Raw genomic sequence first — 27,356 nt, forward strand, 5'->3', positions numbered from 1 at the left:
ACCTGACTCCAGGGGTCACTTTTCCATCTGCTCTGTGTGAGAAGCCCACTCCCAAGTGATACGTAATGCCCTCACTTCTTGGCGAGGTGCATTTGCCCTTGGCTTGCTACAGGCAGTGGCAGGAATGCCAAAGAGCTTGGGGAAGTCTTTAACCTTCTGTTCTCTCTGTGTCGCTTTTAGCTGTCCCACCATCAAGATGGGTTAATAGCTATGTATTGAGTTGTATAATCTTTTATAAGCTGCTTTGGGGATTAATTTATATTGAAAGGCAAGGTATAAATCTTTTAAAATAGATAAAGGGGGAAAACAAAAGAATTCACCAGCCTTTTCACTTTTTTCTAATAAAAAAAAATCTAGCACCTAAAAAAGAAATCTGTCCTATGTTTATGGGAAGGTTCATTTATTTATCATGACCCCTTGACATTCAGTTATAGGCATAAATGGTCTAACTTCTCACTGGAGTTCTATCCAAACTAAAAATCACTAATATGCTATTTTTGTGCTTTATTTCTTTTAAATCAAATCACTTCAGAATCACTTAAGGAAAGGTTCCCCATATGCTTACTGCTGTACCATCTGGGCTGTTTTCAGGTCATTACAATCTGTTGTGTAAATAAGTTCCATAATATGTAGCAAACATGCTCAGTTTTCTCCAAAATGTTGAGTCCGCATATAGAGGCACAGAGTCAAATTAAATTTGATCCAAAACTCAAGAGTGAACCTACCCCATCCTACCCCCACGCCTGGAAGTGATGCCTCTTAATCATTTTATGACTTGAAGAAAGTATGAATGGATTTCAGTAAAAAGCAGAATGCCTGAGGTGCTGTCAGTAGAACTGGATATCACATGGCTTTTCTTCACACATACAAACTACTAACTTAGGTTGCTGCAATAATTAAGTGATTAACACGCATGTGAGATACCATTATTTGAAAAGAAACCAGAGGGAGCAAAAATAAGAGTAGGTTATTGGTTCAGAAGAAGCGTTCCACTAAAATTAACTGCTGTGGTGTTAACTCAAATGAACTATGGTCTTGGGGATACTTTTGTAACTTGTTAAGGCTAGTAGGCAGCCTGCATATGGAAGGATGGCTGCTTTAAAGCATCTACCCAATATAGCAGATTGCAGACTGGACAGCAGTTTTATGCATATACAATGTGAATCCCCCCCCCAACGCAGCTTTCCCAGCCGGGTGCCCTCCAGATGTTTTGGACTACAGCTTCCACCAGCACAGCCATTGAAGAAGCTGGCATATTATTTGTCCCTTTTAACAGAATGGGACTGATTCCAGTCTTAGGATGGGTTGCAATGTCTCACTGTTGAGCTTTTGGTGTTCAGCAGCTTCAAATGTTTATTAAAAGGACTGCTTACCTATTGGAAAAATCTGGTGATAATTTGTAGAGAGGATAGTTAGGTACAGCTGTTCTATTTAATTTTCACTGTTCAGCTCAGAGACAGAAATACATTATCAAGAACATCTAGTAATGACATTTACCTGAGAGTACTTGTACTTTTAAAAAGTTTCTTATGTTTTTGCAGAGAGAAACTTGGGAGAATAGTTTGCGTTCTTGGAACATCAAGTTCACTGGTTTGCATATGAAAAATATAAGGTCAAGGACATGGATCTGTGAATCTTCATGTTTGTTAAACTACTGGTAACTTACACATACTGCATTTTTCCCAAGATTGTCCATTGAGGGGCTAGAGGAAAAGGCTGTTTTATAGGTCAGAAAGCTTTTCTTTGTCATCAATATGTGTAGCTTTACATTTTTCAGTGCTGTTTTTAAAAGGGATTTTTAAAGGGATTTTAAAAAAATAAAATAGGAGAATTTCACAAAATATATTAGTTCTCTTCAGGATTTTGAATCTTTCACAGTCCAGTACTTAAGTCTATTTACTGAAGTAAGAGCTGCAGACTCACTTCATATATAAAACAAACCAGTTTGCTGTTGCCCTTGAGACTGGTTTGGAAGCTGCAGTCTGGTTGCTGTTGTGCATTGGGGAACTGATAACATATAACACCTGTGTTGAGAGAGCTGCCAGTACATTGTTAGAATATAAACCCCTAAACAACCTGGAGCCTATGTAGGTAAAAGGCTGCCTTAGTCTCTATGCACTTCCCTGATCTTTGTGATATGCTACCAAGGAACATCTGGAGGTGCCTGGCATGTCAGACCATCAACAAGAGCGCATGAATTTAGTATGGTAGCGCTAGGGTTAGAGAACTCTACCCAGTGCAATCAAATCTGGCACCAGCTGTAATTTGTTTTAGGCATGAACTTCAGACTTCATTATTTCAGCAAGTCGCCTTATGAAAATGATTTACTGTTTTTATGCCCTTGTTGTCGGGTGACCCAATCTGTACTTCTTTCTGTTTCTTTAATGTATTTTGATTCAGTTTTATTTGTTTTGTTTCTGTACACAGTGTAGATATATTTTATCCGTTTGCTATTTGGAAATGAATGAATAATAACAACAGTTACAACAACAAGCTGTAGTAAGCCTTGAACTCACTCAGTCAACCCCCCTCTTGTGCATGTCAGGGTAATAGATTGAACGTTTTCACTTTCCATTTTGAATAAACTGCACCTTCTATTTACATCCAGATGAGATAAATTGTGGTGTATCCTAATTGTTTTCACAGATAAGGATCCAATTGTACTTTTAGATACTAGTTTGTAAGCTAACCATGGGCCCAGTTTAGCATTATGTTCAAACTGCAGTTCAGCATTTTGTGTGTTAGCTGGCCTGGACTCACCTGCTCCCTCTCTGGCAGGCTGTGAGGAAGAAATCAGAAGCATTTGCTTTTAAACTAATAAGAGTCTCCATTATGTTTGAACTCATGGAACTTTGGTTAGTATAAACTATGATTGGTGAACAAACCAAGATTATAAATAGTTCTTAAACCCTTTCATTTCAGCTGACTAAAGGAAAACTGGTTAGTTTAAAAGCTTATCCTTCCAGCTGCACTTGGAGGACAGAATGCATAAATCAAGACTTGTATTGGTTCAAATGCAAAATGTTGTAGTTTAGTGTTCAAAAATTATCTTAGCTTAACTCACAGTTTTCAGAGTTCGGACATGATGGAAAACTGCTGTTTATTCAAAAAAGTGCACAGTAGTCTCCCCTTCTTCAGGACATATGGCAGAGGTAGCAATGCGGCGTCCACCAGATGTCGTTGAAGTATAATGTACATCAGGCCCAGGCAGCATGGTCAGGACTGTTGCAAGTTGTAATCCAACAATAGTCGGAGGGTACCACATTAGCTACCCCAGCATATGAGAAGGAAAGCATCAGATTTAAAGCAGCATTGCAAACCGCCAGCCTGTGGGCCTAATAAACTATTTGGCTTGGCACAGTTCCCAATTCAACCTATGGGACTGTCCCTCACAAGCCATGATCATCTGCCATCATATGCAATTGGGTGTCGGGCAGGTAAGGATGTCTTGTAGAGAACCAACTGGAAGCAATCCAGTGCCTCTGTATTGGTAAACCAGCACAAGATTATTCTAATAAACACATTTCCAACAAAACATCTGTTTGAGTGGTAGGTGGGCTTTTATGTGTGTGTATGAGAGTGTGATGGAACATACATACCAGGTCTGGAGATACATAGATAAGCAGTATTGTATGTTAGTCAAAATAATGATTAGCATGGAGTTGAGCTGTATATCTCAGTTTATCACCAACTAAAATGAGGCATCCTGCTCAGTATAAGTGTGATAGATTATAGTTTTCTATCTTGGTAGACAAGGGCTCTAAACATTTGAGTCCCTTTGAAATGTATATATTAAACAGCACTAGACTAGAACAACCATTAAAGTCAAAAGCCCTTATGTGAACATGGACAGTTCCATGCACATGACTGGGTTGCAGCCTGTAACATAGCCATTACCATGGTCAAATATTTGACCCACCTGAGAACAACTTATCTATATGTGGCTGTTTCTGGTATGCTGTATATACTATTTCAACTTATTATCATCATCAAAACAAAATAAAAAAATTCCTTCTAGTAGCACCTTAAAGACCAACTAAGTTAGTTCTTGGTATGAGCGTGCACATTTCTTCAGTTATCGGAAGAAGGTGTGCATGCACACGAAAGCTCATACCAAGAACTAACTTAGTTGGTCTTTAAGGTGCTACTGGAAGGAATTTTTTTATTTTGTTTTGACTATGGCAGACCAACACGGCTACCTATCTGTAACTGGAATTATTATCATCATGTTGCATATAGTAGCTGGAGTTTATCATTTTGTACTATTTTGGTGGCCAGAATGTCAAATCTTAGCTCTTTAACATGCTTTCCCTGAAGTAATTACATCTAGGCAATACCGCTTTATACAGCTGGCAGGGGGCTTGCAGGCTGAATATTCTTGAGTACACAAATGATTCATTACATGAAGAAGTGTGCTAAATTTGCCTTGTTTTCTATGATAGATGGGTGTCATGTAAGCCCCCTCTGGCTGTATGAGGTGATATAGCCCAGATACAAATTCAGCACTTCAGCATGAACCAAGGCTTGGTGTCAGGTGCTAAAAATGTTTATACTGAAGATATATCAATTCTCAGTACTCCTAATGGAAAATAATTGGTATTTCAGTGTATTTTATACTTTGTGTTAACACCACATTTACTTCCTTCACCTGTACAAGAGGTATCCTGTAGTTGGACTCCAACATTCACATGCACCTGAAATTTAAGGAATTGTAATCACATTCTTGAGTGCTACCACTGCCTTCATTTTTCTGTTAATAAATGGAAGCATGATTTAAATAAGATGCTTAATGTGGAGTGTAATTCAAGGTTAAACAGCCTCAAGTTGTGCTATTTACTCATAATTAGGTAACTTTTCTAATGGTACATAATACTTCTAAACCACTTGTTCCCATTTTATAGATGAGGAAGTTTATGCTGAATGCTTGTGCTTTGCTGCAGGCCTTAGGAAAAGTTGTTGTCAGAGTTACAGTTAGATCAAGCTTTCCAGAAAGCCATTAAAGTTGCAATTCTATAAGCTCTTTCTAGGGAAATAGGTTCCATTACACGCACTGGGGCTTACTTTTGAGCAAATATGCTTAGTTTGACCTGCATATCTTAGTTTCTCAGAAATTTTGTTTGCAGACTGATATCCCTGTGTATAAATGCTGTAAGAATGTCGGTTCAGTTTCATGTTTTGAACTCTTTATTTTGAACCCAAAACATTGATTTACAGCTTTTCTAGTTGCTCCAAGCAGCATACTAACATTTCAAAAATAAAATACAGATTGAGCAAACAAAGCAAACTGAACATTCAGAAATAAGTTAGGGGGTTGAATATATGATACACATCTTCTCACCAAAACCAGGGTTGAAATTCACCATGAATGTACAGTATTTATCATGTACAGAAATAGCCCTCTTTCTAGGATAGTGTCACCTGCAATGTGATAAACAAATTCCAAATTTTAACTGCATACCTTCTTCTTCTTTGGCAATCACTCATAGCCAAGTAAGATTGTCTTCCATGAATGCGGTCTCAACAATGAGTCCATAAGTGACTGTGGAGGCCAATTCTGAATCCACACATCCTTCCACAGTGGGGTCATAGGTTTTCGGAATGGAGTTAATCATGGTGAGGGTTTGCCAAACATGCCTTCCTCTTAGTACGTTTTTCCCTTTCATCCTGATTTTGAGCTTCTTCAAAGTCCATTACACTTTTGGTAGAGGCTGTTCTCCAACTGGAGCGCTCGCAGGCCTGTGTTTCCCAGTTGTCAGTGTTTATACTAAACCTTTTAAGATTTGCCTTGAGACAGTCTTTAAACCTCTTTTGTTGACCACCAGCATTACGCTTTCCATTTTTAAGTTCAGAATAGAGTGGTTGCATTGGAAGACGATTATCAGGCATCCGAACAATATGACCAGTCCAACAAAGTTGATGTTGAAGAATCATTGCTTTGACACTGGTGATCTTTGCTTCTTCCAGTAAGTACACTGGCATTAGTTTGCCTGTCTTCCCAAGTGATATGTACTTTTTTCCCGAACGCACTGTTGATGGAATTTTTCGAGGAATTGGAGATGGCATTTTAAAGTGGTCCATGTTTCACAAGCATACAATAAGGTTGGTAGTACAATAGTTTTGTAAACAAGCATTTTGGTTTCCCTGTGAATGTCCTGATCCTCAAAGGCAGAGCTCAGGCGATGCTGGATTTCGGCATCAATGTTGGTCCTTGTGGGAAGATAACTGCCCAGGTAGGAGAAGTGATCAACACTTTCCAGTGTTACACCATTGAGTTGGATTTGTGGTGCTGCAGAGGGGTTGCTTTGTGCTTGTTGGTGCAGCACACTTTGGTTTTCTGGATGTTGAGTGATAGGCCAAGCTTTTCATAAGCTGTGAATAAGTTTAGGATGGTTTGGAGGTCATCCTCTGAGTGTGCACCCCTAAAATCTATTGATGTTTTGCCTATCCTATTTTGTTTTAGCCAATGTTAACAACGTCCCATGGTTTTTTTAAGCAGCAGCTGATCCAGGGAAGCAGATCAAAGTGCTTCTCTCCTGACACATGGCTTCGTTTGGGACATTCTACTATCCTAAGATAACATTGCCAATGTATGTTTAAAAAAGTTTCTATGAAGGTTGATTATGACTTCTAATTAAGGAATAACTTTTATTCATTCAAGAAAAGTCCAGCACAGGGAATATAGTTCTTTTTTAAATGAGACATATGCATGTGACTCAGCGTTAGAAACTGAGATATGAAAGCTAGGAGCTAAATGACACCTTAAACCTAGGTTATGGGCGCAACAGCAGAATGTCTAGGTGCACTTCTTTAAAACAAGAATACAAACCTGAAAATGAATGAACTTCAGCTAAAATATTATGTTCATTTTCACATGGACGAGTCCTTTTCCTGCCTACCCCCCTAATATTCTTACGAGGGTCTTCAGAGAGTAGCTGAAAGTGGGGAGGCAGAAAAAGGTCCTTCTTTCCTTCCACTCTGCAGTTTTAAACTGAAATCTTAGGTGCAGTACTGCACCCAGAGCTCAGAAACTGCTTGTGGTAATGGAATTCCCAGTCACAAAATGCACCTAGAACAATGGGAGTTTCAAACACTGGTGTGAGTTCCCCTTGTGTAGAAATGATAAAATAAAAAATTGATTTCATTGTTGAAGTAGAAATCGAATAGCCTTTCAGTCTTGTATTAACTGCATCAAATTCTATGTTCTCTTGGGTTAATTTCAAATTTAAAGTTGAGATTCTGCCTACAGTTACTTGGGAGTATATCCCATTAAATTCAGTGAATAGAACTTGATAAATTCCAACTCTAACTTCTAAAGCTGCAAGTTATAAAAGGATACATTTATCATTTCCCCCTGAAAGTATAATTGGTGTGGTTTATTCCACCCCACTCACCTTGCTTTCGTTATGTGGAAAGTTTGAATTTGAAGAACTGAAACTGCATTAAAGCATGGGCAGTTGGATGATAAATTGTGGTTGTTACACAGATTAGGGCAATTGCTTACATATATTGGTGGTGATTCACATGATGGTGCCCCCTTGTGGCCCCTAAACAGCATTAATATAGATAAAAAGAGAGTGATATGTTTAAAACTCTGGATGCAGTTGCTGTATAGACAAGAATATTGTTCTGAATCAACACCTGAAGAAACAATTATATTTCATTATATTATTTGTTGGCCCAGAGCAGAAATGCTTATCTGGCTTTGTTTCATTTGCACATTCAAATGCATATCAACATGTACAGTATTCTGTTTTAATAGTATGGCTGGTGGTCAGGGCTTATGGGAGTTGTAGTCCAAAAAAACATCTGAACCACAGTGGCTACCTCTGGTTTAGTGCTGGATAATGCTAGGTTTGCTGTGTGTATAGTTAATACCGTATTTACTTGAATGTAACGCACACCTTTTTTGGCCAAATTACATCACAGAAATTAGGGTGCACATTAGATTTGATGGTGCATTTACATTTGTCAGCAAATACTTTTTTGGTTTCAAGGTTTTGAAAATTTAGGTGTGCATTAGATTTGATGATGCATCAGATATGCGTAAATACGGTAATCTACATTTTATTTAAAGATGTCAGTATTCAAATATAGCACTATAATCTCATGTTTGCAAGCACATACAATGGTACCTTGGTTCTCAAACTTAATCCGTTCTGGAAATCCATTCCAAAACCAAAAGCGTTCCAAAACCAAGGCACACTTCCCCATAGAAAGTAATGCCAAATGGATTAATACGTTCCAGACTTTTAAAAACAACCCCTAAAACAGCAATTTAACATGAATTTTACTATCTAACAAGACCACTGATCCATAAAATGAAAGCAATAGTCAATGTTCTGTACTATAAAATAAATAACAGTATTGTAGATGATAAAAATTAAAATTATTATTTTTTCTTACCTGCATTGATGATAGTCTTAAAAAAACAAGCCACAGTCACAAAAATGAAAAAGCCACACAAACAAAAACGCAAAAAAATAGCAAAAACAAAAGCACCAAATATCACCTCAGAACACTGTAATCAGAAACGGAAGGCTTAAATTACAATGGTGGGGACTCAAATGGGCTGCGCCACAGTAAAAATGGAAGCTCAGGAGCACGTTCAACTTCCGGGGCAAAGTTCGAAATCTGGAACACCTACTTCTGGGTTTGCAGCATTCAGGTTCCAAGTTATTCGGGAACTAAGCTGTTCGAAAACGGACGTACCACTGTATATCATTTATACCAAGAGGAGACATAAGTCAGGTACTGTTGCAAACACAATGCTTGAGCATTAACTTCTATTTCTGAATAGCTACTTGATCTTGTACCATTAGGTAAAACTATGGTTTGAAAACCAAGGTTTACATTACATCATTTTCAAGCAGGTTGTCCTACAAGCAAAGGATATGACACTGGGCACCAAACTGAACTTTTACCCGCAAAACAAGCTGTTAAACTAGTTGAGATTTATTTGGGACTCAATCAGAAATTTCATTTGAAGTTATGGTTAGGTATTTTATGATCATGCACACCATGATAATTGGAGGTCACTAATTGTCTCAGGAGTTCTAAATGCTTTTCTATACCCACCCCACCAAATAACCCTGGCTGTGTGTATAACACTATTACAGTTTATGTGTGCCACAGACCAGGGTGGACTCTTGGGTACTGACTCCTGGATTCATGTTCCTCCTTTAAGGCATTTGTGCTTGAATCTTCAGGAAAAGGTAGAATTAAAAAATCAAATAAATCACTTCATACATTTCAGCAAGTGTGGCTTCATGAGCCATTTTACAGGAGGGAGGAACCCTGCCAGTCAGAATATACCGTATTTTTTGCTCTATAAGACTCACTTTTTCCCTTCTAAAAAGTAAGGGGAAATGTGTGTGCGTCTTATGGAGCGAATGCAGGCTGCGCAGCTATCCCAGAAGCCAGAACAGCAAGAGGGATTGCTGCTTTCACTGCGCAGCAATCCCTCTTGCTGTTCTGGCTTCTGAGATTCAGAATATTTTTTTTCTTGTTTTCCTCCTCCAAAAACTAGGTGCGTCTTGTGGTCTGGTGTGTCTTATAGAGCGAAAAATACGGTAATTTATTATTATGTCCATGCTACCATGATAACTGATGGGTTGAGTAGAAATGTAGCTACTATTTTCTTCGATGGTAGCTGCTCCCTTTTTGCTATGTACTTTACCCATTGCTTTTTAATTTGCTCTTTATGTACATACTTGAGAGTGATAGTAGTGATAGTGTTAAGGCACTAAATATGCTCAAAGCTGCAATCCTATGAATACTTATCTAGGAGTATCTAGGAGTAGGCCCTATTTAATTCAGTGGGCTATGCATCACAGAAAATGTGTATGTAATTGGACTGTACTGTGTATAGATGACGAGCCTGAAACAGCCTTTTTTTTTTTTGCACTGAGAGGCATATATTACAAGTGGGACCTGCAACAAAATATTGCAGTGCAGAGTGCTGCTGTTCAGGATGCCACCCAGTTATGCTCTTTTCCTGAATACTCCATTCTTTTTCCCCAGCCAGTGTTCCATTGCCACTAAGCAGGCTTAGTCTTACTGTTTTGAGGATATTATCTCCCATTAGAGGAGTGGCCCTCTAGGTACTTGCATGAAGCAATTTGTGTCAGGCTGCCGATCCACTCTCTGCCCCACACCCACTGATGCACTGTTTCCGTCACAGCACTGCTAACACTGTGTCCTTGCTGCTGTCACTGTGTCATGGCGGCAGCATGGGGTGCAGTCACTGGCAAAGGTGGAGTTAAGGTGGCAGGGCTGGCAATAGTGAGGGGACAGTGATGAGGGCAGGGTGGAGGCCCAGATTTATGGCAGAGCTGCAGTTATGTGTGAGGGAGGGAATTGGAGCAGCAAAGTGTCCCAGGCTACCCCTACCCACCAGCCTCATCCATGATGATCAATGGTTAGCATCCTCCAGAAGGCCACTGGTTCCCCAATCCTGCACCAGATTTCCTTCCCCTTCCCTTTAAAGATTTTTTTTTTTTTGTACTTTTACCAACCTTGGGGTTTGGATGGCTCTGCTTTAGCTATGCAAGGTTCAACGCTTGGTGAATGAACTCACTATTAGAGGATAATCTTGCTTTAGCCTCTGTCTGACATTTGTGTTTTCTACCAGGAAGTTGGATCTGCAGAGTTTCAACATAGTTGCTGAGTAATGTGCCTTCAAGCTGCTTTACCAGTGTTCCTCCCCTCACATCTGTTCAAGTGATACTGAATTAGTTTATTGAGTGTGGTCATTTGGGAAAGGCTATAAATCTTGTGCTTTGCATGCAAAAGACCCATGGTTCAATCCTGGTACCTGGGAAGGAGTTCTGTCTGGAGAGCCACCACCAATCTGTCACTGACCTAGATGAACCATTCTTCTGTCTTGGGGCTGGGGCATATTTTTCTTCTGACTGCTCTTCCATATCCCTTCATGGGAAATATCAAAAGGAAGAATATGAATTTTAAAATAGATTGGTGTTATTGATTTTTGTCTTAAGGGGCTAAGGGTTGATGAAAACAGCATATGTCCATGTGCTTTTCTACTGATGGCCCATTTTTTCTTCCAAGGAAAAAAAATACTAAAAAAAAGCAAAAAAAGCATATGCTTCCAATTTACATATTTACTAATTAAAAAAAGCTTCCTGGAAACATTAAGCAGACTATCTTGAGTAACCTTTAACATTGTAGCTAATGGATATCGCCTGGAAATTTTCATAGAAGGTCTTCTAAATAATGTAAATGATTATGAATATGTAACTAGTTAATATGCAGCTACGAAAGGATTATCATGTAGAGGTTAATGAACACGCTGCACTTCACGGTTTGCAGGGCTTTTGCTTTTGTGCCTTTAGCTCACTTCATGCTTGGAAAGTCAAGCATTGGGAATGGAAAGCTTCCTGTTTCCCTTTCTGGAAATGGGGCACTTGAGCTGGTACTTTCTTAAAAGGTTTCATAAACATTTTTAGTGTTGTTCAATGCCAACTTCCCAAACCTTTTCATTGTACAGCCCATAACAGTAGTAGTAGTAATGGCAGTATTTATGTAGCATATTATTCTAATAATCCTTATTACAGTCCTGTAAGGTAGGCCAGTGTTACTACCCACATAATGCTGAGAAATCAGCCAGTTCATTCATGCTGTGAATATACTTTGAGTTCCATAGAATCATAGAATTGTAGAGTTTGAAGGAACCCCAAGGGTTATCTAGTCGAACCCCCTGCAATGCAGGAATCATACATGACAGATGGCCATCCAACCTCCATTTAAAATCCTCCTAGGAAGGAGAGTCCACCACCTCTTCTGAGAGTCTCTTCCATTGTCAAAGAAGCTCTTACTGTCAGAAAGTTCTTCCTGATATTTAGTTGGAATCACCACTGTAGCAAGAAAAAGCCACTCTAGCAAGAAAACATTACTGTGTGCTCCCATGTGTCTGAGCTGATTCAGTGTAGTGGGGGGAGGAGGAGGAGGAGCAGGCAGGGTAGGGAGGAAGGGCCACAGCTCACTAGCAGAGCTTCCATCCTGCATGCAGAATGTCCCAGGCTCAGTCCCCAATGGCATCTCCAGGTGAGGCTGCGAGAGACTCCTGCCTGAATCCCTGCAGAACCACTGCCAGTCAGTGGCATCGGTATTTCTCAAACCTGGGTTTGTATGCTACCTACTTTCTGATTTCTTCATGCACTTTGATTCTGTCCCTTACTTCCTGATTCTGAATTTAGTTTGCCATAAGTATTGTTCGCCCTAGTTCCCCCACCCATCCAAATCTGAAACCACAATTTGTGCACTAGCTATGACAAACTATGGTTTGTGGTAACCATTGTTTGCGTAGTTTCGATATTGTGGTTGACTATATGGAAGAAGTTATGGTGAATCACTAAGAGAGAGAGAGGAGGAAATGCATAAACCTAAAATCCATTTACAGGGTGTCTGAAATGGAGTCAGTGGCTTGCAACTGAGGCAAGATTTGAACCAGCAACCTCCTAGATTGTAGTTTATTATCTTGGCAACAATGCTAGACCAACCAATGAGCTACAACAGCTCTTATCTGAGGACATTAAATTCTTATTTTGATTTATTCTGCTGGAAGTAATGAATAGTTGCCTCATTCTTTTCCAAAAAATCTATTAAGGAACTCTGATTTTAGAAGGGAAAAAATTAAATACAGTAGAACACATCTATGTCAGCTACATTTGTTTTCAGATACACAATTTTTATAGTGTATGGCATAGAATAGGATGATTCTTTCTGCCTCTTCATGTACAAAAATGACAAGTTTACAACAAATTGATGGGATTTTATGAAAGTAATATTGCTTTACATTTTTAAGTGGATTGTGCAAACTTCACTCAGGCTCAGTCTACAATCTACCTTGGAGTATCTGAATATAAGCCAAATCTTCATAGTTTTGCCAAGCCCCATCAGTCCCTCTTTACAAAGAAACCATCTGCACCTGTGCTTTCATGGAACATTGAAGATAAAACATTATTTTTCTGGCAAATGTTCCCAGTAGTTGCTTTCACATATTAGCTTGTTTGTGGGTACATGAGAAACAAATATTTGTAAATATGATTTGTGAAACCCTATATTCAGATTGGAAATAAGTATGAGTTACTTTATTAAGTTCCTTCTACATGCAGAGGTTTCACAATCCTCAGAGTAAAATTGGTATATATTTGCTTCTGATATACAGTCTGTGGTCCATAAAGCTATTTGCATATATGCAAACCCTTCTGCTCCCTAGCTGGGACACTCTGTATTTCCTCCACTGAACATACCTTCCTTTTATTGCTTTGGCTACTGGAGCATTTCTTACCTTATGAAGAAGCATTTTGGGAGTGGAGGTACAAGAACTGCGATGGAAAGAAGGAGATTCAGAGTGCTGAAGAGTCCCTATCCATGTTCAGAAGTGTCACCTGCAGTTCCTAACAGACAATAGTTGAGGGAGCTATTTGAATCTGTAACTTCCCTCTGGGTGAAAATACAGTGGGACATCGGTTTTCAAACGTAATACGTTCTGGAATACCATTCGACTTCTGAAAGTGGAAGCCTCAATTCAATAGGGAAACTCAAAATGGAAGTTTCGTTGGATGTTCAGGTTCCAAAAAATGTTCGAAAACCAGAGCATTTACTTCTGCGTTTTTGGCGTTCAGGAACTGAAATGTTTGAAAACAGAGCCGTTCGAGAACCGAGGTTTGACTGTAGCAGTTTGGGAGATGGGGAAAATTATTTTTATGGAGGCTGCCGTGCGGGGGGGGGGGGGGAGTAAAGCCCCTTGCTTACATGTTGTGGTCCCATTCCTGATTGCGTCTTTAGATGCATGCACACATTTTAAGGGGCCAAAGACCTTTCAGCACAACTGATTACCTATTGTTTCTCATATGTTGCATATAGTCTTACCAACTTCCTTCAAAGTTGTATTTATGTTGTGTAGATAGCTCATTTCCCAGGAGCGCATGATATAATATTTTGTACTTGAGAAAGTGCTGCTGTCACCATTATGTGAGACAGGCATTTATTAGATTGGGGTAGTCAATGTGGTGTCCTCCAGATGTTATGGACTACAACTCCCATCATCCCTGACCATTGGCCTTGCTGGCTGGACCTGATGGGGGTTGTTGTCCAAAACATCTGGAGGTTACTACATTGGCAACCCCTGTATTAGATAATGACTCACTGTCCAACAAGTATCGTAACTCCGTCTCCTGTGTTCACATTGTTTTGTAAACTATTCAGAGGCAATGCAGCTTTACACTGTTAACAATTTAAGTATGGTTTTGTGTGTGCATTTAGCTTGATGAATACCAGAAATGCTCTTCTCTCCTTCTACAAATGTGTCCCACTATCTTGAGAACAACTGGAACAGCTCTTATATATACATTATACCTCCAAGATACAATAAAGGGAATGGTAAAACCCTCTCCTCCCATACCTTGTATATATGAATAGATTCCTTTGTCACTATGAGGGAGTTTTGAACTCGGGTATTGTCATTACTATTATTATTTATTATTAGTGTTCAAAGCCCAGAATGTGTTTATCATATTTGAATGCTTTAAAATGTTGGTAGTGTAAATAGTGGGATCTAAAACTTTCATGTGTTTTGTGGGGGGTTTTTTATTGTTTAAATAGTGACAAGAACCTGGTCTTCTAATGTATTTTGGATTAAATAATATTCCTCTTTCCAGAAGTCTGTAAATTGATGGATGTTATAATATTCACTTTTGTGTATGTGTATATATTATGTTTCTCAAATTGTAATCAAAGTTCACATTGTTTTTTTTATATGATTAATCAGATGTTTATTGCACCAGGGTGAAACTGAAGGTCAGATTACAGTTTAGAGTTGTATTAATGAAGAAAAATGTTTTTATGGGTGATTCTGTTTTAAACAAACAGCAAACATGAACTCCTCTTATAAATTATATTTGCTTTATTCTGCAAAGCATGTAACATTGAAAACAGATGTGTAGATTGTACAAAATGCTGGTTTTATCTTGTATCATGTGTCATCTCGTCGTTATGGAGCATGCATTGTATCAAAATATGAGTTGGGGAAGGTGTAATTTATTCTATGGTTATCAGTTTGGATTAGAGCATTGTGATAAAGTGGGCTGCTTAAGAACGAACGTTCGCGCGCCTTTGCGCTGACAAATAAAAATGTATAGTGAGACGCCACCAGATCTGTAAAGCGTCTGCTCTAGTTTCTGAAACATTGAGTTTGCAGCTGTGTGCTTAGCCTTGTTTTTTCATGAGCAGTTATCTGTTTTAATGACAGGTGGTCACTAGCTGCCAAGAAAAAATTCAGCACTGGTAAGTGAAAAATGTTTGCTTGCATGCCTAAAATACCAATAAAATACTCTACGTGTGTCTTTAGAAAATTGACCAAATTCAAATAATGCTATATTTTGGTACATAATTTTGATCTTGTCCTGGCTTATTGAAATGCACCCTCTGCATTTCTGTGATGCTCTAATGCACTATATAATCATACTTTAAATCTGCATGTCTCTTTAAAAAGACACACACTAATTCCCCCTTTCCCCACCCAGAGTAATCATATAGAAAGGCTTAAGTCTATAAATCTACAAAGAACAACTATATATTTTTGTTTCTGTTCCAAGAAAGCTAAAGTGACAGTAAAATGCAGTGTGGTTGGGCACTGAAATGGTCTTGGGAAGTATCCAAAACGTGTGGATAAGAAGAACTTTGAAAAATCAGGTCTGCAATTTATAAAGGGGTCCATTGGCTTCAAGATAGATAATAGCCTTTTCCCATTTTATCCAATTGCAATGAAAATATATTAGTTTAAAGCCTTAGGTAAACGTGAGACTTCAGAGAGATTATTATCCCTTAAAATATTATCCCTGGCCTGTCTTTGTTGCTCATTTAATGTGATGCTTTTTTAGTTAATAGGAACCATCTTGGGTAAATGAAAGTTTCATATGAGTATCTGACAGGAAAAGGTATATTTAATGGTGAACGATTTTGTATGAGTTATAGAGAGATAACACTTGATCTTAACAGATACCAAATTATGCTACATCCATGCTGCGTTTACCAGGATTTTACGGAGAGAACAACAGGAGCCTTCTTGATTATTGTCTGCAGGGTTATTGCAAAATCACAGCAACTGCCCCTTTTAGTGGAGAGATTAAACTTTGGTTATACACCATCAAGCATATTATATTTTAAATTTATTTTAAGAGGCTTTTTCTTCATGCCCGAAAGACCTCTGAGCAAATAATTTATAGTTTGTGTGTGTAATAAAATGTTTGGGTTTTTAAAAATAGTTTAAATGCACATAAGTTGCAAGCCATGGATAAGAAGAATGGGGGGAAAGGGGAATCAAGGCCATCTTTACACCTCATCATATTAAATTGTGACTATTGGTTTGTAGAAAATGGTCTAAAACTATTATGCTTTGCTAATGTTTAAAATTCAGAAACCACATTAATTTCCAATAAGATGGATATTATAGTGGTGCCCACTATAAAATAAAAAGATCTCTCCCTGAGACTCTGAAAGAGTCACATCCATTCAGAATTGACAGGGCTGAGCTAGATGGACCAATAGAGTGGTCTTCCATAAGGCAGCTTCCTCTGCTCCTTTCTAAAATTGGGTGCTCATCTGAACGTGCATCCCTATGCTGCGCCAACTGGTTATGCATAGCTGCATAGGATGAAAGTCTTGCCATGCAGTGCTATCAGTGAGTGGAATTGCCAGTGTAAAGTGGTAAGGCAGGGGCATCACCATGGTTGCTTGGGCGAAGGAGATTTATTCCCTGGTCTCCATCTCTCACTCAAAACAGTAGTGGATCATGGCAACAGTGGATGCAAACAGGCAACCAAAATGCACAAGAAAGTGGAAGGTAGATGAGTTTTGCAAATATTTTGACATACACAGCCAGAAACATTCTCAGGATAAAATATCCCTATAAAATATTTTGAAAAGCACTTTCAAAACAACAATTTAAAAGGTCCCCACATATTCCTCTATATGGTAAGGGGGCCTTGCTCACACATGCAGGCATAGCACTGTTACTGTGGCTTTTGTGCAACTTACCACTCCCATCCCTTTCAGGTATTCAGTTCTAAGTTTTGTAATAATGTACTCATAGTTTTACAGATGGAGTGTCACAGATCTGATTTTCTGGGAATGTCTGGTTCTGTGTTGTGTTGGTTAAGGCCTTATCATGATCTGCCTGTTTCTTCCCTCAGACTAGTAACCTAGGTGGTCAGTTTATTTATTTTATTTGTTTAAAATATTTATAAGTAGGGAAGCATGAGTATAGAGTAAGGAATCTATTGACCTGATAGGCACTGTGCCCAGTACCCATCCACAAAGCTATGGCTCAAGGTAAATGGTTTTAGCTGAATGGGCTAAGCATCATCGTTTCACTGCAGTTGTTGTCTCTTACTGCCTTGCAGACTGTGTTGTGATCATGCCAGGCAAAGAGAACAGTTGCACAAATGAAGACCTTTTATCTCTTCCCTGCACAAACCCCTTTAAAATTCATTTGTAATTCTATTGATTTAAACATCAAACCTCCAAAACAGCCAGATATGCCATCCTTAAGAAATGAGTCCCAAATCACAAACGACAAGTCTCTCTGTCTCTCGAGATATATATACTTCTACTCAGAAGTAAGTCCTATTGAATTCAGTAGGGTTTATGCCCAGGTAAATGGGTATAGGATTGCAGCCCAATAGAACTTGGTCTTACGCTATCATATTTAAGATAGCTGTCTTCTAAGAATCATTTTCCCTGCATGGACAATGTACATTTGTGGTATTGTTCACATTATTTTCACACACCCATTTTACAATAGGGAATTTAGTAATGCCTTGAAAGTATTCACAACAGGGTCTTTGCATTCTCTGAACCATGGCAATTTCTCTCTCTGCTTTTATATTCAAACCCCAACTGAAAAGTAATTAGCAAACTTATGTACCTTGTTCTTAAAGTCTGTTGGGATTGAAAGTAACATGGTTTGAATTCTGCCAACAGGAAGAAGGTGGAGAGTGACTATGAAGCTCTTCAGGAACGACTTGGCACATTGCCTGACAGACTCTCTTATGATATCATGGTAGGTACTATTTAGTTCAGTGGAATTATAGGCAGCCCTTTTTATTATGGCCCACTGCAGATAGCGTTGCACAAACTGCTAACCAGGAGTTGTCCTGTGGTTTGTACACTGCTTTTTTCCTTCTCCTTTTCACACATTTTCCCTTTCCATAGGCAACCCTGGTACAATGCAACCATGGTTAGGGTTTGCAGACAATGGTTTAAGCTAATGATGTATAATGTTAACACTGGTGCAGACATAACATTGCACTACACTTCGCTCCAAGAAGGATTCAATTAGCCCATGAAGTGCTTGTGACTATCTAAAGGTTGTTAGATTTGGAACATCATATCTGTGCTAGAGCTATTTGCACTTGCTTTGGATTGGCTCTGACTGACCACTTCAACCTTTGCAAAGGTAGGGGACCAATTAGGTAAGGCATTGTTCAGTTGGTGAAGAACTGTGACAGGGAATGCCCTCCCTAGTGAGGTGTGTCGATTTCCAGTCTCCCTCCCTATTAACTTTTAGAAGAAATTTGAAAACATTCCTGTCTACACAGACATTTGATGGTTGAAAGTTCTGTCCCTGTTCACCCTGAAATTATTAATTTGGGAGTACGTGATTGCTTTTAGGAGTCTTTAAACTGTTTTTTAGAAGGTTTTAAAGTATTTTAAAGAAGTTTTAATGGAATTGTTTTAGTATTGACATGTTTGCTGCCCTGGGCTCCTTTTTTTGGAAGGTGCAGGATCTGTTTAATAAAGAAATAAATACAGTAATGAAGGTATTGTAGTTAGCAATGATTGATTCTAGGCAGTGTTTAAATGTATGTTTTCCTATTCCTGTCTTGTTTCTTGAAATCTATAATAAATTATAATCTCCAAATTTTTGACAGATGTACTAAGACAAAATCAAACACGTTTGATAGAGCCTGTTTATTTTATTGAAACCTATAATTAAACCTGCAATACACACTAATTTCCTGTGAGGTGGAGAAGCAAGCAAGTAATCGTATTTCCTGAGTTTTAAGTTGTGGGTATTGATTTGTATAAAAAGCTAGTTTTTTGTTTCATGGAAACCAAAGGGATATTTTCTTGTTCCTTCCGTTCCTAGGATATCTCACTTGGACTTTTACTCTTGTTGGGATCTATATGCTTTTGAATTTGGACTAATTGTCAAAGATTTCAAATTCAGTATTTCAGTGTAATCACAGAGTTCAAGATGTTAGTAATGACACATAACATTCTCTACCTTGAGGATTTTTAACTAAAATGCTAATGGATGGAACATTAGAAGATAATGTCAATTTCATGACTCAGCAATGTGCACACATCACGTGTCCTTAATTTACTTCCTGGTTTTATGGTGCAACTCATCTGGGAACATAAAAGCAAGCTATATTTAAATAATAATAATAATAATAATAATAATCTGTTGTACTTGTGTTGCATTAAAGAAGTTTCCACGGAAAGACTTTTGTTCTCGTTTGCTACAAAATTAGCTGAAACTGAGACCTGCTTGCTTGATAATATAAAATAAACTGAAGTTATTATGGCCCTAAGAGTCCCCACCACCACACACCGATTGCTTGGTCAGTTTCATTATTGTCCTGTAAGATTTAAGAGTGATTGGTAGGACCCAGACCAATCCTTGCTGTTAAAGTCCAATCATCCCCTGACTCCTGACTTGCTCTTGTCATGCACCTTTCAAGAGAGCAGTACATTGGATGTTGGTAGATCTGCATTAAACGGTTTGCTCATATGAATCCATTTAAAAGTTAATTTTATGTCCAGTTTCTGAGAAACCAGTGTCTCTTCTAGGTGCCAGCTTTCTCGCGTGGAAAAGGTTGTTGGCTAAGTAGATGCTCCTATAACTTCAAACATGCCTGGCTATGTTTTACTTCTACTGTTGGAGATATCATGCTTCTGAATGCCAGTTTTTGGGAATCACAATTATGGAGAGTGCTATTGTACTCAGTTCCTGCTTTCGGGCTTCCCATGGGCATCTGGTTGGTCAGAACTAAATGGGCAGTTGGCCTGATCCAGCAGGCTCTTAACTATGCTCTTATGTCTGAGCATGATTGGCTCCCTAGACCTGACTTTGTAAGTTTGAGCAGACTCTACATTTGTGGTGCAGTTGATCTGGATCTTGGTGCCAAATAATGTGAGGGTAGCTAATGATAAAACATGGATAGAAAAATAATTAGACAGTCATGAAAGCTAGGGATTAATTAACACTGTCATTGATTAATTAAAATCTTATATTATACCATGACTGCCAATTGGTATCCTGAAGCTTTAAGACTGCCAGCAAGCTCTCGTACTAGCCATTGATGAGATATAGGACTGGATGTTTCTTAGTATTGCACAAGGTAGACTTCCTTTCATCTTCTTTACCATTGCTTTGTTCTTCTGACAGGTACCTTTTGGTCCCCTTGCTTTCATGCCAGGAAGACTGGTTCACACTAATGAGATCACAGTTCTTCTTGGGGATAACTGGTTTGCAAAATGTTCAGCAAAGCAGGCCAGCAGTCTAGTGGAGCACAGAAAAAAACGTAAGTATCTTACTAAGATCGAGAAAATCGTTAAAATCTTATGTTGAGGTGTGGTTCAAAAAAAGGTCTAAATGAAAAGTTTAAAAAGGAGTGCTTTATTGTGTTAACATGTAACAAATTAAAATAAAAGAACTCTAGCTTTGCAAATTACTGCATAATCGAACTTCAGGGTGTGCACATCAGAATGAACTTATGATGCAATGCTTCAAATGAAATCATGAAATGGCAATACTGATTGCATTAACATATAGTACTGTAATACTTCTCAACTGTAAATTACAGTAGGCAGCCTTCAATACAAATATTGGCATAGTCACAGAATCATAGAATTGTAGAATTGGAAGCGACCCCAAGGGTCATCTATTCCAGTCCCCTGCATTGCAGGAATCACAGTTAAAGAATCCCTGACAGATGGCAATCCAAGCCATGCTTAAAAATCTCAAGTGAAGGAGAGTCCACCACCTTTTGAGGTAGTCCATTCCATTGTCAAACAACTTTTACCGTCAGAAAGTTAATCTTTCTGGTAATTTGAATCCCTTGGTTTGGTTGCTCCCCTCTGGAGCAGCAGAAAGTGAGCTTGCTCCATCTTCTATGTGACAGTGCTTCAGGTATTTGAAGATAGCTCTCGTGTCACCTCTCAGTCCTCTCTTCTCCAGGCTAAACATATTCACTGCCATCAACCGTTTCCAGACCCTTTATCCCCTTGGTCTCCTTTCTCTGCATAAAACTGACTGCCGTAAATGAAGGATCATGAAATAGGATTTTTATATGGTCTGTTTTCATTTATTATTTATTATACTGCTTCTGTATCTTATGTATAGTTGGGGGCATGCTAGATTGTTTTAATTTTTGTAGGACATCTTGGTTCTTCTCTTAAAGAAAAGCTGCATTGAAATGTATTTTTTTTTTTAATTCACCCATAAATAAAATTATTCCAGGCAGATAAAAGTTTGATCTCTTCATCCTGAGTTTGATCCTTTGTCTCTCAAAGAATTGTTCATTGTTAACATTTTCTTCTTTTAAGAAGCAGTCTATAGACTATAAGAATTATAAGGCTTTATAATGGTTTTATAACAGTATTAAGGGCACAACCTATACTGAAAGCACACTGGCAAACAGAAAAACAGAATTTGTGAAAGCCCTGCTGTGCTGGCAGAACTTGAGATATACCACTAGCATGAATGATACACAGGCTGAACAGCTAAAACAGGATGGAATTATAGGTAGAACATGGGTGGTACAAGGATGGAACATGTATCCTATTTATCTTCAATCTTATCGTCAGATGTCCAGAATGTTGCAGCTTAGATGGTCAGAGGTGCCTCTTTGCAAGCACATAACATCCCAGTGCAATCAGATCTGCATAGCTGCTGCTTAACTACCTATCCAGCTTTAAGGTTCTGCTACTTCCATATAAAGCCCTAAACAGCCTTGGGCCAGGTTACCTGAAAGACCTGGACTTTCCCTCCATTGCTTGGTAAGGGCACTAATGGAACTTGTTAATTTTGCCATAGGCTGGTGGTTATTGGCTTGTGGTAACACAGAGGAGGACTTTTTCACTGGTCGCACCAATGTTTTGCTAAAAGGTACCTCAGTATTGGCATTTGGCCAGCTCTTGAAGACATACCTGTTTAGATAAGCATCCACTGATCTGATCCTATTTCTTTTATTGCTGTTTCAACTGGTCCTAATTGTTGTGCTGTTCTAATTGGCTTGTTTTATTGTACATTTTAACTGTGGGTGTTTATTTTAATGTTTTGATGGAATTCTTTTATTGTGTTTTTAAATTGAATGTTTCTATTTTTGTAATCGCTTTTATATTTGTAAACTGCTTAGAAGCCTCTGTGGCAATTATAACAGTTTATACCAATAATAACAGTTTATACCAGCCCTGGTGCAAATAGTCTGGCAGGATGAATGGGGAAAAAAGCCATCCTGCTTCCTGGCCTCAACATTGCATAGGATATGGTGTAACGCAGCATCCAGTGACAGCACATCACCACCACTATATAAACCCCACAAAGGAAAGTGACTGCACAGATGATAAGGCACATAGCATGGAGCTATGTGTCTCTGACTCCATGTTGTACGCATTTGGAGCTCCAAGAGTCATTTCTGATGATAGGAAACTATGCAGAAAACATACTTCACAGCAAAAAGCTGGCCTCAGAACACAGAGGGAAACTTAAGCACACTGCAAACACTTTTCATCTTAGAACCACAACATGCCGTTGCAAAATCTGTGTGGGTGTCAGGATGAAGCACACCACACAGGTAAGAAAGGGAGCATGTCTTGCCCCGTTTGATATGTTTGAAAATAGCATTTTCTGAACTTTTCCCTCTAACTTTCCCCCCTCCCCCAGCAACAGTGGGAAGTTAGTGCCCCCACACCAGGAGAGTCACTTGGTGACACAGGCAGGTAAGCTCTCTGTTGGTACAGGCCAGGTGATCCAGTCCACCCATTGCCACTGTTGGTCAAACAGTCGTTAACACTTTGGCTGTGCAGGCTCACTGCCCTGGTGCATGGAGCTGAACCCAGTGTCCACTACAACCTATGGGGAGGAAGGAAACAGACATCAACACTGGCAGAGCCTCAGGTGATTCTATTCACTTTTCTAACTGACTTCCTACTTCGTAGACAAAAAACTACTGTCCATCCAAGTTCAGGGACTATGTGCTTCACCTGCTGTTTCTCAGTACTCTCTCTCTTTCCCGCTTCCCTCTCCACAGACCTCTCTCCATGTCCCATTCTGTGCTGACCATGAGGGAGTCATCCCACCTAAGACCAGCAGCAGAGACCAAAGTGCTCCCAGCTCCATGAGATCATTAGCCCACTTGCTCTAGACAGCTTTTGCACCCTTACAAACCCTGTGGCACAGAGTTGCACAATTAGTTAAAGAGTCCCTAGCATGGGGTTGGTGCTATCAGAAACACTGTACTTGCTGTGCTGCTGTCTATCAAGCCCTTACCCAAGGTACACATCTTGCTGGAGCGACTAGCCAACAATCCAACGCATGTTGTCTTTTCCTTTTAGGAGATCCTCTGTCCCAGATGCTCTCCAATAAATGCTTTTATATTGCCACATGTGGTGTTGCTTTGTTGCTAGGGAGTGGTAGGTAGGCCCCCGGGATGGAAGTGGAGTTAGACAACACTGGGGAGGGAAGCCTAGTAATATATTTGGTGACAGCGGCCCCTCTTCTGTCTGATAACTCAGGTTCCCTTGACTGTCAGAGGGCAGACTTCTCAGAGAGCAAGGTCCAGGTTGAGAACTTGGGGCCGGGGAATTTGCTGGTAGTGTAAGAGCCACCTGAGTGACTTATGCTGATGGCAGGTGATGCTGGGGTGAGAGTTGTAAAAGCAATATACTTCCAATGCTGTGAGTTTCTTGGAGGGTGAGGGTGAGGCATTTACAGTTCTGCTGATTTGATACTGTATTAGTTATAGATGCACCTGAATTCTGTCTTGTTTGAATGTCCTGAATTGTAAGCTTATACAATTGTAAGTGAATGAGCAGGGCAGGATCTGTTTGACCTGCCGCAAGGCTTTCTGGAAGCATCTGTTTTGGCCATTGTGTAAATCAGGATTCTAGGCTACGTGGACAGCAGAGCTCTTTGTATGTTCTTAGCTGCCCACCTCCACTTGCCCATCTCTCAGGTAATGGAACTTGCCATTTATTGTAATGTGTGAAAGTTGGCTCACCTTTGGGTAAAACTTGCTTACATTTCACTAAAAAGAAAACTCCAAATGTCATATAACCCTGGATAATGATGATGACAATTGAAGGAATTAGTCCACTGCAAATGAAAAGAAACATATTATCAGAAAGCTTTTTAAAAGTGTATGCATTACTGCATGCATACAGTGGCACCTTGGGTTAAGTACTTAATTCATTCCGGAGGTTCGTTCTTAACCTGAAACCGTTCTTAACCTGAAGCACCACTTTAACTAATGGGGCCTCCCGCTGCTGCGGTGCCGCCAGAGCGCTATTTCTGTTCTCATCCTGAAGCAAAGTTCTTAACCCGAGGTACTATTTCTGGGTTAGCAGAGTCTGTAACCTGAAGCGTATGTAACCTGAAGCATATGTAACCCGAGGTACCACTGTATATGCCCCCCACGTGTGTATGTATGTATATGGATATGAGAAAGAGAGAAACTGCTTCTAAAGGGACAAATAAATCATCCTTAGTGCATTCAGAAACATGTAAACTCTCCATAATATCCAAAAAGGAATATTTGTTCCTTTGATTCTTGACACAGAGTGGAGCTCTGATATAATGCCTGATCAGAACAGAAGGGTGCTAGCAAATAATCTTTCAAAGCTACAAATCATACTTGCAAATCGTATTTGTTCTCAGTATCTAATTATAATCTATTAGGTAAATACTGCTTTTAATATTCTTCAAATGTATACTGAAGACCCCCAACAAAAGCTTTGTTTAAAACCCAGATAAAGTTACTTAGGTGCCAAATCCTCCTACACAATCCCTTAAAAGCAAGAAAATAACAAGTTGCATTAAAGGAAACTTCTTTACTGTGCCTTAACACCCACATGTCAAATTAACAGCTCTTGCTGATGACTTAGTACCTCCACGACGTGTTGCCCTCCACCTCCAACATATTAGGGTAAACAATGCTCTCATTACATTTTTTCCAACTCTCACTGAAGACCACAATTGCATCTACAGCCAAAAGCTGCATTAGCATGTTTTTACGCTATACATTGTGCCTTGACGATGTGTGTGGTGAGTTCTCTTTTGTGCAGTATAATGGCATGACTGAGGATGGTTTATTCTCAAAATACCAGTTGCATAAGAAAATTATAAAATAGAGAGAAGCTACAAGATATTCACACTAAATATTTCTGATGGAGGAAATTCATACATTTCAAGTTTTTCAACCAACGCGCTGTAATGTCTCTTTAATTCACTTTGCAGATAGGTCTTCTATATTCAGAAGGAAAGAACCAAGCAAGCAAAACCAGTCCAGTTTTCTTAAACAATTTCTGTATCAGATTTGACTATTGCAGTTATTAACTAATTGAGATCTGATATGGGTGCTATTTAATTAATTAATTAAGGAATTTACACCCTGTTTTTCAAGTTTTCAAGGGACAGGCAATGTCTCATGCCCATGAAAAACCTTAATCGTGATGGACTGATCAAAAGACTTGAGTTTTAATTCCACAGATTAAAAATTATAGGCCGACTATATTTTGGCTATTGATCAAAGTTGAGTGGTATAACAATTTTAGATTTTTGTCTTCTTCTTTTTTACAGTTTTTCTTTACTCTTCCAAGCACTGTGCTCACCTCATCAGGCCGCTGAACTGAATCTGATTCCAAATTAGACAGTGCTCTGGACTCTTTCACAGGGTCTGTATATTAGTAGAATCAGGTTCAGCATGCAAATGAGTTTAAGAGAACCAGTGACTAGCTAATTTCTTACAACCGTTATCAAACAACATTTCCTTCTTAATTAGATATGTATGTGTGAAGCCAAATATTTGTAATACAGATCTCATGCAGTGGGACTGAACATGTTGGGCTGTGCTTTAGGGCCCTGTGAATCAGGCAGGCCATGTGAAGCAGGAACACAGTTGGATTGACTGGGTTGCCATATTAAAATCCATCAGGGTTGTGGATATTTCAGCACTGTGAAGTGAACTCTGCTGCTTGATGTATACATGAGTTCAATAGAAGCCTAGAGACTGTGACACATTTCTTTCGTCATTGCTTTCATAATTCATTAGTAACCTTAAACAAAAAGGCATCGGTGTCCTGCCAATGCTGCAGTTTTTCTGCTTTGTGAAATTAATTAATTAAACTAATTGATTTTTAAGCATTGTTTCTCATCTGTGAGGCTGAGCTGCTTGTTTTCTTTGCTGGATTTCCAAGACATTGCAGAGCCAACAGAATCCACCTGAAAGCCAGGCCACTGTTTCCCAAGATTATCAAAGGTGACAAAATCAGACAGCAATCTTCAGTGCAGTCTTTTAAAAAAGATTTTACGTAGTTTGAACATCAGTATCAGAAGAGGAAAGCACTTTGAAAACTCGCTCACTGGCTCTTGGACTTGCTTTATTTACTGCTAGGATGTGGAACCTGTGGCCTACTAGTTGCTGAACTAAATTCTCACCATCTCTGGCCATTGGCTATGCTGGGTGTGGCTTCTGGGAGTTTTAGTCCATCAACATCTGAAGGGCCGCAGGTTCCCTAACTTTGATTTCATAGGTACTTTCTTTTTCATAGATAATAGAGTAATGTAAAACTACAGAAAGGTCCTGTAAATACAAGCAGTTACAGATTCTCTTAGCATCACTGTTAGAATTTTGGCATTCTTTATCTCCTCCTCCTCGTCAAATGGCAGCTGCTGGGACTCCCAGCTCAAATGGAGGCCATAGCAGTGTGGGAGCAATTATCTGTTTTTTGAATCTCACTCCACTAGTGGAGCTGCTATTTGTCTCTTGGGAGGTGAGGATGGCATATAAGTACTCTGCCATACAGTACCTGTGTTCCCCCCCTCTGCCCCACCCACCTACATGAGGCAAATAGCAGCTCAAATTGAGCCGTGATTGAGAAAGCCATGTGGGGAAAAGAATTAACCCCATTCCCTGTGCTCTGACCCCATCTGAATTGAAGGCCACTCCATGAATGCCTCTTCCCTTTTAAATAAGCCCCTGGATCTACTGATGGCATATTTTATGCATGATTGTCCAGTTACAAGTTGACTTAAATGCCATTCTGCA

General features: G+C 39.2%; 1 protein-coding gene across 3 annotated transcripts in view; it reads left to right on the plus strand.

The window, feature by feature from the left end:
• The window catches only part of URI1 (URI1 prefoldin like chaperone), a 46,167-nt gene that overhangs the window by 3,982 nt on the left and 14,829 nt on the right, over positions 1-27,356 (plus strand). For 2 of the 3 annotated variants that reach the window (XM_079988859.1, XM_079988860.1), the window contains exons 2-4: positions 15,272-15,306; positions 18,004-18,082; positions 20,477-20,612. In XM_079988859.1, coding sequence (XP_079844985.1) covers positions 15,272-15,306; positions 18,004-18,082; positions 20,477-20,612 — 250 coding nt within the window. The remainder of the gene's footprint in view (positions 1-15,271; positions 15,307-18,003; positions 18,083-20,476; positions 20,613-27,356) is intronic. The other variant, XM_079988861.1, reaches the window with a different exon arrangement.

This window comes from Podarcis cretensis (genome assembly GCF_951804945.1).
Source record: "Podarcis cretensis genome assembly, chromosome: 8".
NCBI lineage: Eukaryota > Metazoa > Chordata > Lepidosauria > Squamata > Lacertidae > Podarcis > Podarcis cretensis.